The sequence below is a fragment of the Ranitomeya imitator genome, chromosome 5, assembly GCF_032444005.1.
Source record: "Ranitomeya imitator isolate aRanImi1 chromosome 5, aRanImi1.pri, whole genome shotgun sequence".
In the NCBI taxonomy this organism is placed as follows: domain Eukaryota; kingdom Metazoa; phylum Chordata; class Amphibia; order Anura; family Dendrobatidae; genus Ranitomeya; species Ranitomeya imitator.
The window spans coordinates 13541330-13560683 of NC_091286.1; the positions used below are offsets into that span (position 1 = coordinate 13541330).

The following is a 19354-nucleotide window of genomic DNA, read 5'->3' on the forward strand; positions in this document are numbered from 1 at the left end:
TCAATATTTGTGGGGGGCTATCTTTCCTTTGGGGATTTTCTCTGAGGCAAGATAGGTTTCCTGTTTCCATCTTTAGGGGAAGTTAGATCTTAGGCTGTGCCGAGGGGTCTAGGGAGCGTCAGGTACCCCCCACGGCTATTTCTAGTTGCGCTGCTAGGTTCAGGGTTTGCGGTCAGTACAGATACCACCTCCTTCAGAGCTTGTCTCATGTTGTTCCTAAACCACCAGATCATAACAATGCCCACAACAATGTGCGTATAGAATAGGTGACATACACAACCCGTCTCATCTCATCCCTTCACAGTAACCCCTGCACAGATCACAGAGCATGCCCACAACACTCGCAGATAGATAAGGTGATGGACACAAACTGTTACAGATCACGCCCACAACACTCGCACATAGAAGATTACACCGTTTGTAACTCTTTCTGCAACATATTAAAATGATTGATTTCACTCTTCAGGAATAGTGACAGATTCTACAGATCTGTCACCTGCACTAGTAACACGCCAGAATTGTGCGATAAACACATCATAGGGCTGAATCTACGAATGACGCCCACCCTGTGCCTCCCGCCCTGTGCCACCCACCCTGTGCCTCCCGCCCTGTGCCACCCGCCCTGTGCCTCCCGCCCTGTGCCTCCCGCCCTGTGCCACCCACCCTGTGCCTCCCACCCTGTGCCACCCACCCTGCTATCACCCGCAGGTCACATCTTCTTTCTTTACCTGCACTGCTGATTGGACAGGATCTTGCAGTGGCTCCATGTAATCCCCATACAGTAAAGTGATACTTCTGGTTTCATGTGACGCTTCGCGCCCGGACCGCGCTACACTGAACATATATTGATATTAGGCAGCGCGGCAATCACGTAACGTCCGCCATGTTAACACGATCCTGTGCCTGCGGCTTGTGGCCGGAGCACAGAATTCATCACCAAATCTCATGAACTCCAGTAGCATTTCCCCTGTCTGGAAGACGAAAAAAGAAAATAGCGAGAAAGAAAAGCCCAGACGTGAGGGTCCAAGGTGCGGAATTCCTCAGATTACCACAAGCCCCCGAGAACCACTAATGGATTCTGCAGGAAAGACAAGGAGAGTTACTGGGAAGACTGAAATCCTTCACTTGTTATCTACACTGAAAGCAGAAGGAAAGCACCTAGCTTTCCATAAACCCAGAACAGCATGAAAATCAGCAATAGTGTATACAGTACCTCAGAAGAAACGCATGTACACAGTGACTGCAGCAGCAGAATAGTGAGTGCAGCTCTGGAGTATAATACAGGATGTAACTCAGGATCAGTAATGTAATGTATGCACACAGTGACTGCACCAGCAGAATAGTGAGTGCAGCTCTGGAGTATAATACAGGATGTAACTCAGGATCAGTAATGTAATGTATGTACACAGTGACTGCAGCAGCAGAATAGTGAGTGCAGCTCTGGAGTATAATACAGGATGTAACTCAGGATCAGTAATGTAATGTATGTACACAGTGACTGCAGCAGCAGAATAGTGAGTGCAGCTCTGGAGTATAATACAGGATGTAACTCAGGATCAGTAATGTAATGTATGTACACAGTGACTGCACCAGCAGAATAATGAGCGCAGCTCTGGAGTATAATACAGGATGTAACTCAGGATCAGTAATGTAATGTATGTACACAGTGACTGCAGCAGCAGAATAGTGAGTGCAGCTCTGGGGTATAATACAGGATGTAACTCAGGATCAGTAATATAATGTATGTACACATCGACTGCACCAGCAGAATAGTGAGTGCAGCTCTGGAGTATAATACAGGATGTAACTCAGGATCAGTAATGTAATGTACACAGTGACTGCACCAGCAGAATAGTGAGTGCAGCTCTGGGGTATAATACAAGATGTAACTCAGGATCAGCAATGTAATGTATGTACACAGTGACTGCACCAGCAGAATAGTGAGTGCAGCTCTGGAGTATAATACAGGATGTAACTCAGGATCAGTAATGTAATGTATGTACACAGTGACTGCACCAGCAGAATAGTGAGTGCAGCTCTGGAGTATAATACAGGATGTAACTCAGGATCAGTAATGTAATGTATGTACACAGTGACTGCACCAGCAGAATAGTGAGTGCAGCTCTGGAGTATAATACAGGATGTAACTCAGGATCAGTAATGTAATGTATGTACACAGTGACTGCAGCAGCAGAATAGTGAGTGCAGCTCTGGAGTATAATACAGGATGTAACTCAGGATCAGTAATGTATGTACACAGTGACTACACCAGCAGAATAGTGAGTGCAGCTCTGGAGTATAATACAGGATGTAACTCAGGATCAGTAATGTAATGTATGTACACAGTGACTGCACCAGCAGAATAGTGAGTGCAGCTCTGGAGTATAATACAGGATGTAACTCAGGATCAGTAATGTAATGTATGTACACAGTGACTGCACCAGCAGAATAGTGAGTGCAGCTCTGGGGTATAATACAGGATGTAACTCAGGATCAGTAATGTAATGTATGTACACAGTGACTGCACTAGCTGAATAGTGAGTGCAGCTCTGGGGTATAATACAGGGTGTAACTCAGGATCAGTAATGTAATTTATGTACACAGTGACTGCACCAGCAGAATAGTGAGTGCAGCTCTGGGGTATAATACAGGATGTAACTCAGGATCAGTAATGTAATGTATGTACACAGTGACTCCAGTGTTAGTTTATTTCTTGTACATTAGAACTGGAAATTCCTAAATATAACAATTGTATCAGAATTGTTATGACTTATTCAGGAAATTAATCAATCTCGTTACATTTCGTGTGCAGTAATTCCACACTGACGTTACACGTAATTACGGTGTAAGTTTCACTCCTGGCGCTCGCAGGTTAATATGTGACATTTTTGTCTTTCTGTGCTGGCGCCATCTGTGGTGATACTGAGTGTCGGGGAGGTGAGGCCATCAGGATCTGGAGGAGTTAGATCACCGTTGTTTGCTGCTTTTAGCCTTTATTGGTTTTATTTGTAGCCATTCCAGGAGGCTGAGACCACTGACGTACGGAGGCCCGATAATGTCCTGTGGTTTCCATGTGAGGCAGGAGGATGGCAGTCCTCGGCTGCTCTGGTGATATGGGGGCAGTCACGCTTTCTTTCCACAGACCCTGAATAGCCAGAGATGCTTAGCGCTACTTAGAATTACATCACGTACCTGAGATCAGAGAACTTGGAGAACAGTGACCACCTCCAGCTCCATCAAGGTCCTCATTCCTGACCATTATCTACGGAGAGGCGCTGCCGAAAGGAGAATCCACTGCCACCATTGGGATAACTGTGGGATGTATAGGTAGGTGATATGTCACATCCACACCCCTGAAGATCCATACCAGGAGCACAGTACGAGACCCATGGTATACCTGAAGCACCCCATCAGTCATGATGTATACTGAGAAAGCCCCACAAGACCAGCCATACACCCGGGACACCTCACCAGACCCGCCCTACACCCGGGACACCTCACCAGTCCCGTCCTACACCCGGAACACCTCACCAGACCTACACCCAGGACACCCCACCAGACCCGCCCTACACCTGGGACACCTCATCAGACCTACACCCAGGACACCCCACCAGACCCGCCCTACACCCGGGACACCTCATCAGACCTACACCCAGGACACCCCACCAGACCCGCCCTACACCCGGGACACCCCACCAGTCCAGCCCTACACCCGGGACACCTCACCATACCCGCCCTACACCCGGGACACCTCACCAGACCAGCCGTACACCCGGGACACCCCACCAGACCCCGCCCTACCCGGGACACCTCACCAGTCCAGCCCTACACCCGGGCATCCTCACCAGAGCCGCCCTACACCCGGGACACCGCTACAGCCCAGCCCTACACCCGGGACACCGCACCAGACCTACACCCAGGACACCCCACCAGACCCGCCCTACACCCGGGACACCTCACCAGACCTACACCCAGGACACCCCACCAGACCTGCCCTACTCCTGGGACAACTCACCAGATCAGCCCTACACACCCCACCAGACCCGCCCTACACCCGGGACACCTCACCATACCCACCCTACACCCGGGACACCCCACCAGTCCAGCCCTACACCCAGGACACCGCACCAGACCCGCCGTACACCCGGGACACCTCACCAGACCAGCCCTACACCCGGGACACCGCACCAGACCCGCCCTACACCCGGGACACCCCACCAGACCAGCCCTACACCCGGGCATCCTCACCAGACCCGCGACACCCCACCAGACCCGCCCTACACCCGGGACACCGCTACAGCCCAGCCCTACACCCGGGACACCGCACCAGACTAACCCTACACCCGGCACACCGGACCAGACCTACACCCAGGACACCCCACCAGACCCGCCCTACACCTGGGACACCTCATCAGACCTACACCCAGGACACCCCACCAGACCCGCCCTACACCCAGGACACCTCACCAGACCTACACCCGAGACACCCCACCATACCCGCCCTACACCCGGGACACCCCACCAGTCCAGCCCTACACCTGGGACACCTCACCATACCCGCCCTACACCCGGGACACCCCACCAGTCCAGCCCTACACCCGGGACACCGCACCAGACCCGCCGTACACCCAGGACACCTCACCAGACCAGCCCTACACCCGGGACACCGCACCAGACCAGCCGTACACCCGGGACACCCCACCAGACCCGCCCTACCTGGGACACCCCACCAGTCCAGCCCTACACCCGGGCATCCTCACCAGACCCGCGACACCCCACCAGACCCGCCCTACACCCGGGACACCGCTACAGCCCAGCCCTACACCCGGGACACCGCACCAGACTAACCCTACACCCGGCACACCTGACCAGACCTACACCCAGGACACCCCACCAGACCTACACCCAGGACACCCCACCAGACCTACACCCAGGACACCCCACCAGACCCACACCCAGGACACCCCACCAGACCCGCCCTACACCCGGGACACCTCACCAGACCTACACCCAGGACACCTCACCAGACCCGCCCTACACCTGGGACACCTCACCAGACCAGCCCTACACCCGAGACACCCCACCAGACCCGCCCTACACCCGGGACACCTCACCATACCCGCCCTATACCCGGGACACCCCACCAGTCCAGCCCTACACCAGGGACACCCCACCAGTCCAGCCCTACACCCGGGACACCGCACCAGACCAGCCGTACACCCGGGACACCTCACCAGACCCACCCTACCACCGGGACACCCCAACACCAGCTTTATACCAGCGACACCCCACCAGAACTGCGCTATACCTAGTACATGGCATATCTGCTCTGTATGAGGACACCTCACCAGACTTGCACTATTCCCGGGACACCTCACCAGACCTTCCCCGACCCCCTACCAGACCTGCGATATACCTGGGACACCCCGCAATATCTACCCTATACACGGAACACCTCACCAGACCTTCCCCTATCCGGGACACCCCACCAGGGCCTTCGTTTTGGACTTTTGCTCCTTTTTCTTGTGTGGTATAGATTCGGTATACACCATGTACAACAAGCGCTGGTTATTGGTGATTTATTGTATAATGTAACAATGTATCAGATTCAGAATATAAAAAAGCAGCAGAATCGCTACAAAATAAGCATATTGTCTGCAGCGTAACAAAGCGCTAGCGTCCTCCGGGATGGTGGTGATGTCACCGGAGGTAGTGTAGGGTGAGAAAGGACCACGAGGTGTCAGCGTTCCCCCCACCCCCCGAGATGGTAGTGATGTCACAGGAGGTAGAGCAGGGTAAGGGACCACGAGGTGCCGGCATCCACGGGGATGGTAGTGAGCTGCTGGTGTCCCCACGAATGGTGGTGATGTCACCGGGGTTAATGGAGGGTAAGAAGGGACCATGAGGAATCGGCATCCCTCGAGGATGGTGGTGATGTCACAGCAGATAATGCAGGGTAAGAAAGGACTATGAAGCACTGGCATCCCTCCTCAGATGGTACTGCTACCATAGGGGCTAAAAGTAGTGTTCGAAGTGACCACGAGGTGCCGGCATCCACTGGGATGGTGGTGATGTCACAGGAGGTAATGCAGGGTGAGAAACGACCTTGAGGTGCCGACGTCCCCCGGGATGGTAGTGATGTCACAGGAGGTAATGCAGGGTGAGAAACGACCTTGAGGTGCCGACGTCCCCCGGGATGGTAGTGATGTCATAGGGGGAAATGTAGGGTACGAGGTGAACATAAGGTGTCGGCGTCCCCCGGGATGGTCGTGATGTCACAGGGGGGCAATGTAGTGTACGAGGGGAACATGAGGTGTCAGCGTCTCCCGGGAGATAATGCAGGGTAATATGGGACCACGATGTGCTGGCGTCCCCCAATTTAGTGGTTATCTCATCGGGGAGTAATGTAGGGTAAGAGGGGAACATGAGGTGTCAGCGTCCTACTGGGATGGTAGTGATGTCACAGGGGGGCAACGTAGGGTTGGAAGGGACCATGTGGCATCAGTGTCCCCCGGGATGGTAGTGATGTCATAGGGGCTAATGTAGGGTACGAGGGGAACATAAGGTGTCGGCTTCCCCCCGAGATGGTAGTGATGGCACAGAGGGAAATGTAGGGTTGGAAGGGACCATGAGGCAGTGTCCTCCCCCGAGATGGTAGTGATGCCACAGGGGGTAATGTACGGTTATAAGGGACCATGAGGCATCGGTGTCCTCCCCCGGGATGGTAATGATGTCACAGGGGGAAATGTAGGGTACGAGGTGAACATAAGGTGTCGGCATCCCCCGGGATGGTAGTGATGTCATAGGGGGAAAATGTAGGGTACGAGGTGAACATAAGGTGTTGGCGTCCCCCGGGATGGTAGTGATGTCACAGGGGGAAATGTAGGGTATGAGGGGAACATAAGGTGTTGGCGTCCCCCGGGATGGTAGTGATGTCACAGGGGGAAATGTAGGGTACGAGGTGAACATAAGGTGTCGGCGTCCCCCAGGATGGTAGTGATGTCACAGGGGGAAATGTAGGGTACGAGGGGAACATAAGGTGTCGGCGTCCCCCGGGATGGTAGTGATGTCACAGGGGGAAATGTAGGGTACGAGGGGAACATAAGGTGTCGGCATCCCCCGGGATGGTAGTGATGTCACAGGGGGAAATGTAGGGTACGAGGTGAACATAAGGTGTCGGCGTCCCCCGGGATGGTAGTGATGTCACAGGGGGAAATGTAGGGTACGAGGTGAACATAAGGTGTCGGCATCCCCCGGGATGGTAGTGATGTCATAGGGGGAAAATGTAGGGTACGAGGTGAACATAAGGTGTCGGCATCCCCCGGGATGGTAGTGATGTCATAGGGGGAAAATGTAGGGTACGAGGTGAACATGAGGTGTCGGCGTCCCCCAGGATGGTAGTGATGTCAGAGGGGGAAATGTAGGGTACGAGGTGAACATAAGGTGTCGGCGTCCCCCAGGATGGTAGTGATGTCACAGGGGGAAATGTAGGGTACGAGGGGAACATAAGGTGTCGGCGTCCCCCGGGATGGTAGTGATGTCAGAGGGGGAAATGTAGGGTACGAGGTGAACATAAGGTGTCGGCGTCCCCCAGGATGGTAGTGATGTCACAGGGGGAAATGTAGGGTACGAGGGGAACATAAGGTGTCGGCGTCCCCCGGGATGGTAGTGATGTCACAGGGGAAAATGTAGGGTTGGAAGGGACCACGAGACACTGGTGTCCCCCCAGGATGGTGCTGATGGCTCTGGGGAATCACAACTGATCGTGCTTTGTCGCGGGTGCATTGTGCGTTTCGGTCCCATCACTCCTGCACGGCGGCAGACACTGCACATGTGACGCTGCCGCTGAATGTCGGTTCTGCACGTCACCGCTCCAGAACATGCTGACAATCATTAGAAATACCATGCTTTGTATTCTAGATTTCTACTCTAGTCACATCCAAAGCTGCGTTCGCCAACATTACACTGTACTAAGATGCAGAGCTGGGATGTTCACACGACGCAGGACTGACTGTAGTAATATCGCAGATCGGGCAGGAATCTGATTTGGACCGGTCAACCATCTCCTAACCTGCCATACACAAGTGATGAGCCCGTCGGCAGGCACTCAGCCTGAATGTTCACGTTATCGCGGCTCTTGCGGATTCTAGGATGCGTGATTTTGACTGCCGCTTTGGATGTGACCAGAGAAGACAGGACGTAATGAGAATCAGTAAAATATGATTGGAGTCACATTGTTATTTAGATTCTTTCTGCAAAAGCTGAAAGCAGAAATCTCAGGTGGAGCCATCACATCAGATCTCGGTAACATGGAAAATCCAGGATTTCCCGACGCGTTTCTCATCTTTCTTCACCTCGCAGGAAATCTCCTCTCTGTCCTCCAGTTTTGCTCACGAGTTTCACCTCTTCGATCACCATGTCGTGAGTGACAGCCTTGCACATGTCATAGATGGTTAATGCCGCCACGCTCGCCGCGGTCAGCGCTTCCATCTCAACCCCAGTTTTACCGTAAGTGCGACACTCGGCCGTCACCACGGCTGCAAATCGCATGGCGTCCAGCGTCAGGGAAACCTGGACTTGGCTCAGGGAAATGTTATGGCACAAAGGAATCAGCTGACTGGTCAGTTTGGCGGCCTGGATGCCGGCGATCTGTGCCACGGTGAGGACGTCGCCCTTCTTCAAGTGGTTGGACTGGATGAGGTTGAAGACTTCGGGGCCCAGGCGGATGACGGCCGTAGCGATGGCGGTGCGGCTGGTGCTCGATTTCTCTCCGACATCGACCATGTGAACCTTTCCAGCTCGGTCTACGTGCGTCAAATGTCCAGACGCCTCCTGTAAACGGGAATTATTGTGCGTTTCAGATAGATTGTCAATGGAAGACTGTGGAGTATTAAGGCACTGAGAATGGGGGGCCGGAGACTCGGGGTCACGGCAGAAACTGCGCAGCGGAAGCACCAAAGGATTTACTACTGGTTTCCGAAAATCAGATTGTAAAAAGTCCATAAATCCTGTCTGCAAACCCCACATCGACCGGACCGAGCGGCGGCAGAACCCAGCGCCCGGCACACGGGCAGCAAAAGATCGGAGATGTCCCATCATATAAAAACCCCAAACAGTTCTCCAAAAGTGAAGGACGGAGGAAGGAGGCGACCCTGGAAAGAGAGAAAATGGGAGTTATACTCCATTGTCATATAGCAATATACTGAGCACTCAGGTATACATGACATTACTGCACAACAACATGTATCGTGGTCAAGAGTATAGCAGATATATTCTCATACATAGGGACAGTATTATAGTAGTTCTATTCTCCTACATAGAGGGCAGTATTATAGTAGTTATATTCTTGTACATATGGAGCAGTATTATAGTAGTTATATTCTTGTACATAGGGACAGTATTATAGTAGTTCTATTCTCCTACATAGAGGGCAGTATTATAGTAGTTATATTCTTGTACATATGGAGCAGTATTATAGTAGTTATATTCTTCTACAAAAGGGGCAGTATTATAGTAGTTATATTCTTGGACATGGGAGCAGTATTATAGTGGTTATATTCTTGTACATAGGAGCAGTATTATAGTAGATATATTCTTGTACATAGGGGGCAGTATTATAGTAGTTATATTCTCGTACATAGGAGCAGTATTATAGTAGTTATATTCTTGTACATAGGGGCAGTATTATAGTAGTTATATTCTTGTACATAGGGGGTAGTATTATAGTAGTTATATTCTTGTACATAGGGGCAATATTATAGTAGTTATATTCTTGTACATAGGATCAGTATTATGGTAGTTATATTCTTGTACATAGGGGCAGTATTATAGTAGTTATATTCTTGTACATAGGAGCAGTATTATAATAGTTATATTCTTGTACATAGGGGCAGTATTATAGTAGTTATATTCTTGTACATAGGAGCAGTATTATAGTAGTTATATTCTTGTACATAGGGGCAGTATTATAGTAGTTATATTCTTGTACATAGGGGCAGTATTATAGTAGTTATATTCTTGTACATAGGGGCAGTATTATAGTAGTTATATTCTTGTACATAGGGGCAGTATTATAGTAGTTATATTCTTGTACATAGGGGCAGTATTATAGTAGTTATATTCTTGTACAGAGGGGCAGTATTATAGTAGTTATATTCTTGTACACAGAGGGCAGTATTATATCCTACATTTGGCCTCACGCAGTCCACTATAACGTCCTGACAGTCGCCCCAGGTAACATATTACCAATGCTGCTTATGTTGCTGCACTCCGTTACAATGTGTTCTGGGGATGTAACAGAACAGAGACCACTATAAAGTTCGTACCCCGTATTTTCCGCTATATTGCAGTTACATTGTGACCAAACTGACGGATTTACGACTGCAGCTCTCAGTGTGACTAAAGTATAATCAAATGAAGCACAAGACAAGTCAAGTAAATGAGACACTTCACCTTTAAATCCTTCTTCCGAGCCTCAAAAATAAAAAAATAAAAAAAGTGGGGAGAAGTGACGAGACTTGTACAGAGAGTTCGGGGTCTCAGCTCAGATTTACCAGCATCTTCCGTGCCCCCCAACCACCCCAGCAGGGAGAACAGATCAGCGGCCGCCTCTAGGACAAAGCTCTCCCTCGGGTAAAAGTGCGGAGAACAACATGAATAAGAATTCCCTCTAATACTTGCACATATGTCCTATGGGACTAGAGCAAACACACGGGGGGCTGCAAGTCTGTCTGCAGAGCATCAGTGCCAGCACGGTGGGTGGAAAGCCCATGTACAAGCAGAGGTTGCTATGACTCCAATACGTCTTCAGAAAAGAGAATTCAACTAAGCAAATAGATTTGTTCTCCGACCGTTTCAGGTACGCAGCTCCGGAGCTTTGTGTTTCTATGGTTACACAATCCAAACCTCACTATTACTCTGTTCTGTGAAGGGAAGAAAGAAGAAAGCACAAGACTGAAGGTCAGACTACAAAGACACATAGTTTGTAGTCTGTCACCATGGAGACACATAGGTCTGCACAGGAGCAGCGGACAACTGTAACGTTGTATCATTGTTTAATTGTCGCTGCCTCCAAGAAGAGAGAAAAAGAAAATAACCGGCCGGCCAAGTAAGAAGGACGCCTGGCAGAGAAAGGTGACAAGAGATCATAGTGAAAGCCTGGAAGGAAAAAGATGGCGGCCAAGAGATCATAGTGAAAGCCTGGAAGGAAAAGATGGCGGCCAAGAGATCATAGTGAAAGCCTGGAAGGAAAAGATGGCGGCCAAGAGATCATAGTGAAAGCCTGGAAGGAAAAGATGGCGGCCAAGAGATCATAGTGAAAGCCTGGAAGAAAAAGATGACGGCCAAGAGATCATAGTGAAAGCCTGGAAGGAAAAGATGGCGGCCAAGAGATCATAGTGAAAGCCTGGAGGAAAAAGATGGCGGCCAAGAGATCATAGTGAAAGCCTGGAAGGAAAAGATGGCGGCCAAGAGATCATAGTGAAAGCCTGGAAGGAAAAGATGGCGGCCAAGAGATCATAGTGAAAGCCTGGAAGAAAAGATGGCGGCCAAGGAGAGACAGACGATGTGCGACAAAAAAATAAATAAATTAATTAAAAAAAACAAAAACAAAACAAAAACAAAGATGGTGGCCAAGAAAAGTAAATAACCACACAAAATAAAGAGGCAGCGAAAAAGAAAAAAAACAGTGGCCATAAAAATGAAATATGGCTATGAAGAAAAGAAGGATGGCTACCAGGAGAAGTAGAGAAGTAATGTGGCCAAAAAAAAACAAAAATGGTGGCCAAGGAAAGAGATGGTGGCCAAGTGAGAAAGATGGTGGCCAAGGGTAATAAGACCGGAGATGATGAGAACTGCGAGACAAAGACAGCGGCCAAGAAGAGTAAGAGGATGACGGCCAGGAAGTGAGGACTGAATACGGAGGAGAGGACGATGGTGATAGAGTCAGTGTGGAGGGAGAGGGGGTAACCAGGACGAGAGAACATCAACGCCCGGAAAAGAAGGTCGACGATTGGAGACTTCTTCCAGAAATCACAGCGGCACTGGGGCAGCGGTCACAGCGAGCCACATGAGCGGCCATCAGAAGAGTTTCCCTTATGTGATAATTCGCTATTTCTCTATTAAACGTTTCTACATCATGTGACCCTCCTCAGGCCCCCCCCAGTCTCCCCCTCGGGCCCCCCCGTGACCCCCTCGCCCTCCCCTCGGGCCCCCCCAGTCTCCCCGTGACCCCCTTGCCCTCCCCTCAGGCCCCCCCCCCAGTCTCCCCCTCCCCTCGGGCCTTCCCAGTCTCCCCCTCGGGCCCCACCCCGTGACCCCCTCGCCCTCCCCTCGGGCCCCCCCAGTCTCCCCATGACCCCCTCCTCTCGGGCCCCCCAGTCTCCCCCTCTGGCCCCCCCCATGACCCCCTCGCACTCCCCTCGGGCCCCCCCAGTCTCTCCGTGACCCCCTCGCCCTCCCCTCGGGCCCCCCATCCCGTATCACCTCGATACTTTGCGAGTTCTGCAGCACGGATTCCGCTGCGAGATAAAACATTCCGGACGCGGTTTCATTCTCCGAGACCACAAGTTATTTTTAGTGTCAGCGCCGAGATATCATTAAGATATTTTGTGGTCGGGAGTTCAGAGACTTTCCCAAAAACTGAGAAAAATAAAAAAAGTTTATATCCCTGATCTGAATCCAAGTGATTGCGAAACTCAATAGTACCGAAATCACAGTTATATTGTACCAGGGGGAAAAGAGCAGCCGCGAGACAACACATCCAGCAGTCCCATGTAACACCACAGATAACACAGTGATCACTCTCTGAGTACAGATAATGGAGTAGATGTCACCTGCAGTCCTATGTAACACCACAGATAACACAGTGATCACTCTGAGTACAGATAATGTAGTAGATGTCACCGGCAGTCCTATGTAACACCACAGATAACACAGTGATAACTCTCTGAGTACAGATAATGTAGTAGATGTCACCGGCAGTCCTATGTAACACCACAGATAACACAGTGATACCTCTCTCAGTACAGATAATGTAGTAGATGTCACCTGCAGTCCTATGTAACACCACAGATAACACAGTGATCACTCTCTGGGTACAGATAATGTAGTAGATGTCACCTGCAGTCCTATGTAACACCACAGATAACACAGTGATAACTCTCTGGGTACAGATAATGTAGTAGATGTCACCTGCAGTCCTATGTAACACCACAGATAACACAGTGATAACTCTCTGGGTACAGATAATGTAGTAGATGTCACCTGCAGTCCTATGTAACACCACAGATAACACAGTGATAACTCTCTGGGTACAGATAATGTAGTAGATGTCACCTGCAGTCCTATGTAACACCACAGATAACACAGTGATAGCTCCCTGAGTACAGATAATGTAGTAGAGGTCACCTGCAGTCCTATGTAACACCACAGATAACACAGTGATAACTCTCTGAGTACAGATAATGTAGTAGATGTCACCTGCAGTCCTATGTAACACCACAGATAACACAGTGATAACTCTCTGAGTACAGATAATGTAGTAGATGTCACCTGCAGTCCTATGTAACACCACAGATAACACAGTGATACCTCTCTCAGTACAGATAATGTAGTAGATGTCACCTGCAGTCCTATGTAACACCACAGATAACACAGTGATCACTCTCTGGGTACAGATAATGTAGTAGATGTCACCTGCAGTCCTATGTAACACCACAGATAACACAGTGATAACTCTCTGGGTACAGATAATGTAGTAGATGTCACCTGCAGTCCTATGTAACACCACAGATAACACAGTGATAGCTCCCTGAGTACAGATAATGTAGTAGAGGTCACCTGCAGTCCTATGTAACACCACAGATAACACAGTGATAACTCTCTGAGTACAGATAATGTAGTAGATGTCACCTGCAGTCCTATGTAACACCACAGATAACACAGTGATAACTCTCTGAGTACAGATAATGTAGTAGATGTCACCTGCAGTCCTATGTAACACCACAGATAACACAGTGATAACTCTCTGAGTACAGATAATGTAGTAGATGTCACCGGCAGTCCTATGTAACACCACAGATAACACAGTGATACCTCTCTCAGTACAGATAATGTAGTAGATGTCACCTGCAGTCCTATGTAACACCACAGATAACACAGTGATCACTCTCTGGGTACAGATAATGTAGTAGATGTCACCTGCAGTCCTATGTAACACCACAGATAACACAGTGATAACTCTCTGGGTACAGATAATGTAGTAGATGTCACCTGCAGTCCTATGTAACACCACAGATAACACAGTGATAGCTCCCTGAGTACAGATAATGTAGTAGAGGTCACCTGCAGTCCTATGTAACACCACAGATAACACAGTGATAACTCTCTGAGTACAGATAATGTAGTAGATGTCACCTGCAGTCCTATGTAACACCACAGATAACACAGTGATAGCTCTCTGAGTGCAGATAATGTAGTAGATGTCACCTGCAGTCCTATGTAACACCACAGATAACACAGTGATAACTCTCTGAGTACAGATAATGTAGTAGATGTCACCTGCAGTCCTATGTAACACCACAGATAACAGTGATAACTCTCTGAGTACAGATAATGTAGTAGATGTCACCTGCAGTCCTATGTAACACCACAGATAACACAGTGATAACTCTCTGAGTACAGATAATGTAGTAGATATCACCTGCAGTCCTATGTAACACCACAGATAACAGTGATATATTCTGAGTACAGATAATGTAGTAGATATCACCTGCAGTCCTATGTAACAGCACAGATAACAGTGATATATTCTGAGTACAGATAATGTAGTAGAGGTCACCTGCAGTCCTATGTAACACCACAGAGAACAGTGATAACTCTCTGAGTACAGATAATGTAGTAGATGTCACCTGCAGTCCTATGTAACACCACAGAAAACACAACGATAACTCACTGAGTACAGATAATGTAGTAGATGTCACCTGCAGTCCCATGTAACACCACAGATAACAGTGATAACTCTCCGAGTACAGATAATGTAGCAGATGTCACCTGCAGTCCCATGTAACACCACAGATAACAGTGATAACAGAATACAGATAATGTAGTAGAGGTCACCTGCAGTCCCATGTAACAATAACTGTGTGTATACAGATACGCCCATCTGATATTGTGTTCCACTATGGGATTCTATGTGTATTGCCTGGAAACAGTCAGTAAGTCGGTATCACCTGGTGATTTCGTTACGTTAATTAACCCTTTCCGTTGTGTCACAGGTTAATGTCTGGGCGCTCACACAACACGCACTGGTGTCGGCAGCTAATAACCCTGCTTGCTGACGGTCTCATTACGCATTTGATGGACACCATTAGACGGACATGCTGTGTGGTAGCAGGCGGCTCTGCGGCCCCCGTACGTACAGGCTTCGTCACCCACCAATCAGGATCATGGGCCGATTCTTCATCTGGGAGATGCTGAACATTCCTGCAGACACAAAGTAACAGATTATTATCAGGGACGACGTTACCGGGACTCTTCATGGAACTTCCGCATTTTACATGAACTGACACATTGTAACAAGCCCTCAGCTGCGCCAGATTCGCTGCTCTTCACTGTCAGCAAGCGGAGATCCGATCTTCACACCGCAGTCACATGAGACTTGTGCTGACGGTTTCCTGACACAGAGCGCCGGCCGCTGCACTCACCCGCGTGCTGCTTCTTCTTACGCCCTACGGCCGCCCCGATGATCTGCACCAGCTCCTCCTCGCTCGCCCCGCTGCGCAGACAGTCTCTGAGAGACACCTCCGAGTTCCCGAAGAGACAGACCTGGGCACACAGATTACAATCATTTATTAGCCTCTAGTTACACCCAGAGCTGCATCTACAAAGGTTACTCTCCCGTCACATCGGGAACCTCATTAGTCATTTTAATGCTCCAATTACAACGAAAGCTGCACTGACAATACAAAAGCTTAAGTAATGAGCTGCATAAATCATGCCAGTGCTGCAGTCGCCTCCAGAGCTGCAATCACAATTCTTACATTCCTGCAACATCAGAGCCGCACACAGGATCCTTCTGCTCCAGTTACATCCAGATCTACATTAACAATTCATATGCTCTACTCACATGAAAAGCTGTAACAAAAAAGTTTTTTTTCCCTCTAGTCAAAAAATGAAAAAAAAAAAAAAGAAAAGAAAAAAGAAAGAAACCCCCTTTGCTGGATTTGTGGCCGATATTACTGGTACCTTGAGATTCCCGTCAGCCGTGATCCGCAGCCGGTTACAGGAGCCGCAGAAGTGATCGGACATGGAGGTGATGAAGCCGATCTGTCCTTGGAAGCGCGGCACTCTGTACGCCTGAAAAGTGCGCAACCCACCATTATCATCATGAGACCCCCGGAGAGAAGGAGGGTAGAAATCCCCCAGCACAAAGAAACACACAATATAAAAATAAGGCGTCTCTGTACCTTGGAGGTGCTCTCCAGCACAGTAGGGACCTTCTCCAGCTCCGGCCACTTCTGCCGGATCGTGTCCAGCATCTCCTGGTAACTCACCATCTTCCGGAAGTTCCACTTGTTGCCTACAATAGAAGTAACTACAGATAGCAGCAAAACAAAGGACACACAGCAAGTACCCCAAAATAACTGCCCCCCTGATGTAACGGCCCATATGCCAACCACTAACCTCTGCATAGTCAGCCCTTCAGAGCTGCACTCACTATTCTGCTGGTGCAGTCACTGTGTACATACATTACATTACTGATCCTGAGTTACATCCTGTATTATATCCCAGAGCTGCACTCATATTCTGCTGGTGCAGTCACTGTGTACATACATTACATTACTGATCCTGAGTTACATCCTGTATTATACCCCAGAGCTGCACTCATATTCTGCTGGTGCAGTCACTGTGTACATACATTACATTACTGATCCTGAGTTACATCCTGTATTATACCCCAGAGCTGCACTCACTATTCTGCTGGTGCAGTCACTGTGTACATACATTACATTACTGATCCTGAGTTACATCCTGTATTATACCCCAGAGCTGCACTCACTATTCTGCTGGTGCAGTCACTGTGTACATACATTACATTACTGATCCGGAGTTACATCCTGTATTATACCCCAGAGCTGCACTCACTATTCTGCTGGTGCAGTCACTGTGTACATACATTACATTACTGATCCTGAGTTACATCCTGTATTATACCCCAGAGCTGCACTCACTATTCTGCTGGTGCAGTCACTGTGTACATACATTACATTACTGATCCTGAGTTACATCCTGTATTATACCCCAGAGCTGCACTCACTATTCTGCTGGTGCAGTCACTGTGTACATACATTACATTACTGATCCGGAGTTACATCCTGTATTATACTCCAGAGCTGCACTCACTATTCTGCTGGTGCAGTCACTGTGTACATACATTACATTACTGATCCTGAGTTACATCCTGTATTATACTCCAGAGCTGCACTCACTATTCTGCTGGTGCAGTTACTATGTACATACATTACATTACTGATCCTGAGTTACCTCCTGTATTATACCCCAGAGCTGCACTCGCTATTCTGCTGGTGCAGTCACTATGTACATACATTACATTACTGATCCTGGGTTACATCCTGTATTATACTCCAGAGCTGCACTCACTATTCTGCTGGTGCAGTCACTATTCTGCTGGTGCAGTCACTGTGTACATACATTACGTTATTGTATTAAACTCCAGAGCTGCACTCACTATTCTGCTGGTGCAGTCACTGTGTACATACATTACTGATCCTGAGTTACATCCTGTATTATACCCCAGAGCAGCACTCACTATTCTACTGGTGCAGTCACTATGTACATACATTACATTACTGATCCTGAGTTACATCCTGTATTATACCCCAGAGCAGCACTCACTATTCTGCTGGTGCAGTCACTGTGTACATACATTACTGATCCTGAGTTACATCCTGTATTATACCCCAGAGCAGCACTCACTATTCTGCTGGTGCAGTCACTGTGTACATACAGGTCCTTCTCAAAAAATTAGCATATAGTGTTAAATTTCATTATTTACCATAATGTAATGATTACAATTAAACTTTCATATATTATAGATTCATTATCCACCAACTGAAATTTGTCAGGTCTTTTATTGTTTTAATACTGATGATTTTGGCATACAACTCCTGATAACCCAAAAAACCTGTCTCAATAAATTAGCATATCAAGAAAAGGTTCTCTAAACGACCTATTACCCTAATCTTCTGAATCAACTAATTAACTCTAAACACATGCAAAAGATACCTGAGGCTTTTATAAACTCCCTGCCTGGTTCATTACTCAAAACCCCCATCATGGGTAAGACTAGCGACCTGACAGATGTCAAGAAGGCCATCATTGACACCCTCAAGCAAGAGGGTAAGACCCAGAAAGAAATTTCTCAACAAATAGGCTGTTCCCAGAGTGCTGTATCAAGGCACCTCAATGGTAAGTCTGTTGGAAGGAAACAATGTGGCAGAAAACGCTGTACAACGAGAAGAGGAGACCGGACCCTGAGGAAGATTGTGGAGAAGGACCGATTCCAGACCTTGGGGAACCTGAGGAAGCAGTGGACTGAGTCTGGTGTGGAAACATCCAGAGCCACCGTGCACAGGCGTGTGCAGCAAATGGGCTACAGGTGCCGCATTCCCCAGGTAAAGCCACTTTTGAGCTACAGAGAAGCAGCACTGGACTGTTGCTAAGTGGTCCCAAGTACTTTTTTCTGATGAAAGCAAATTTTGCATGTCATTCGGAAATCAAGGTGCCAGAGTCTGGAGGAAGACTGGGGAGAAGGAAATGCCAAAATGCCTGAAGTCCAGTGTCAAGTACCCACAGTCAGTGATGGTGTGGGGTGCCATGTCAGCTGCTGGTGTTGGTCCACTGTGTTTCATCAAGGGCAGGGTCAATGCAGCTAGCTATCAGGAGATTTTGGAGCACTTCATGCTTCCATCGGCTGAAATGCTTTATGGTGATGAAGATTTCATTTTTCAGCACGACCTGGCACCTGCTCACAGTGCCAAAACCACTGGTAAATGGTTTACTGACCATGGTATTACTGTGCTCAATTGGCCTGCCAACTCTCCTGACCTGAACCCCATAGAGAATCTGTGGGATATTGTGAAGAGAAAGTTGAGAGACGCAAGACCCAACACTCTGGATGAGCTTAAGGCCGCTATTGAAGCATCCTGGGCCTCCATAACATCTCAGCAGTGTCACAGGCTGATTGCCTCCATGCCACGCCGCATTGAAGCAGTCATTTCTGCCAAAGGATTCCCAACCAAGTATTCAGTGCATAACTGAACATTATTATTTG

General features: G+C 48.7%; 2 protein-coding genes across 3 annotated transcripts in view; one reads left to right on the plus strand and one right to left on the minus strand.

The window, feature by feature from the left end:
• The first annotated feature begins 3419 nt into the window (after positions 1–3419).
• Positions 3420–4847, plus strand: LOC138637631 (uncharacterized). The gene has a single exon (XM_069726469.1). The coding sequence runs from the start codon at positions 3420–3422 to the stop codon at positions 4845–4847; it is 1428 nt and encodes a 475-aa protein (XP_069582570.1).
• Positions 4848–5563: 716 nt separating this feature from the next.
• Positions 5564–19354, minus strand: part of MOCS1 (molybdenum cofactor synthesis 1) — a 36697-nt gene continuing 22906 nt past the window's right edge. Inside the window, exons 7-11 of one of the 2 annotated variants that reach the window (XM_069768323.1) lie at positions 16467–16579; positions 16246–16356; positions 15705–15825; positions 15436–15483; positions 5564–9152 (exon numbers count right to left, since the gene is read on the minus strand). In XM_069768323.1, the coding sequence (XP_069624424.1) occupies positions 8341–9152; positions 15436–15483; positions 15705–15825; positions 16246–16356; positions 16467–16579 (1205 nt within the window). In that variant the 3' untranslated portion in view covers positions 5564–8340. Of the gene's footprint in view, positions 9153–15419; positions 15484–15704; positions 15826–16245; positions 16357–16466; positions 16580–19354 lie in introns of both variants that reach the window. The other variant, XM_069768324.1, reaches the window with a different exon arrangement.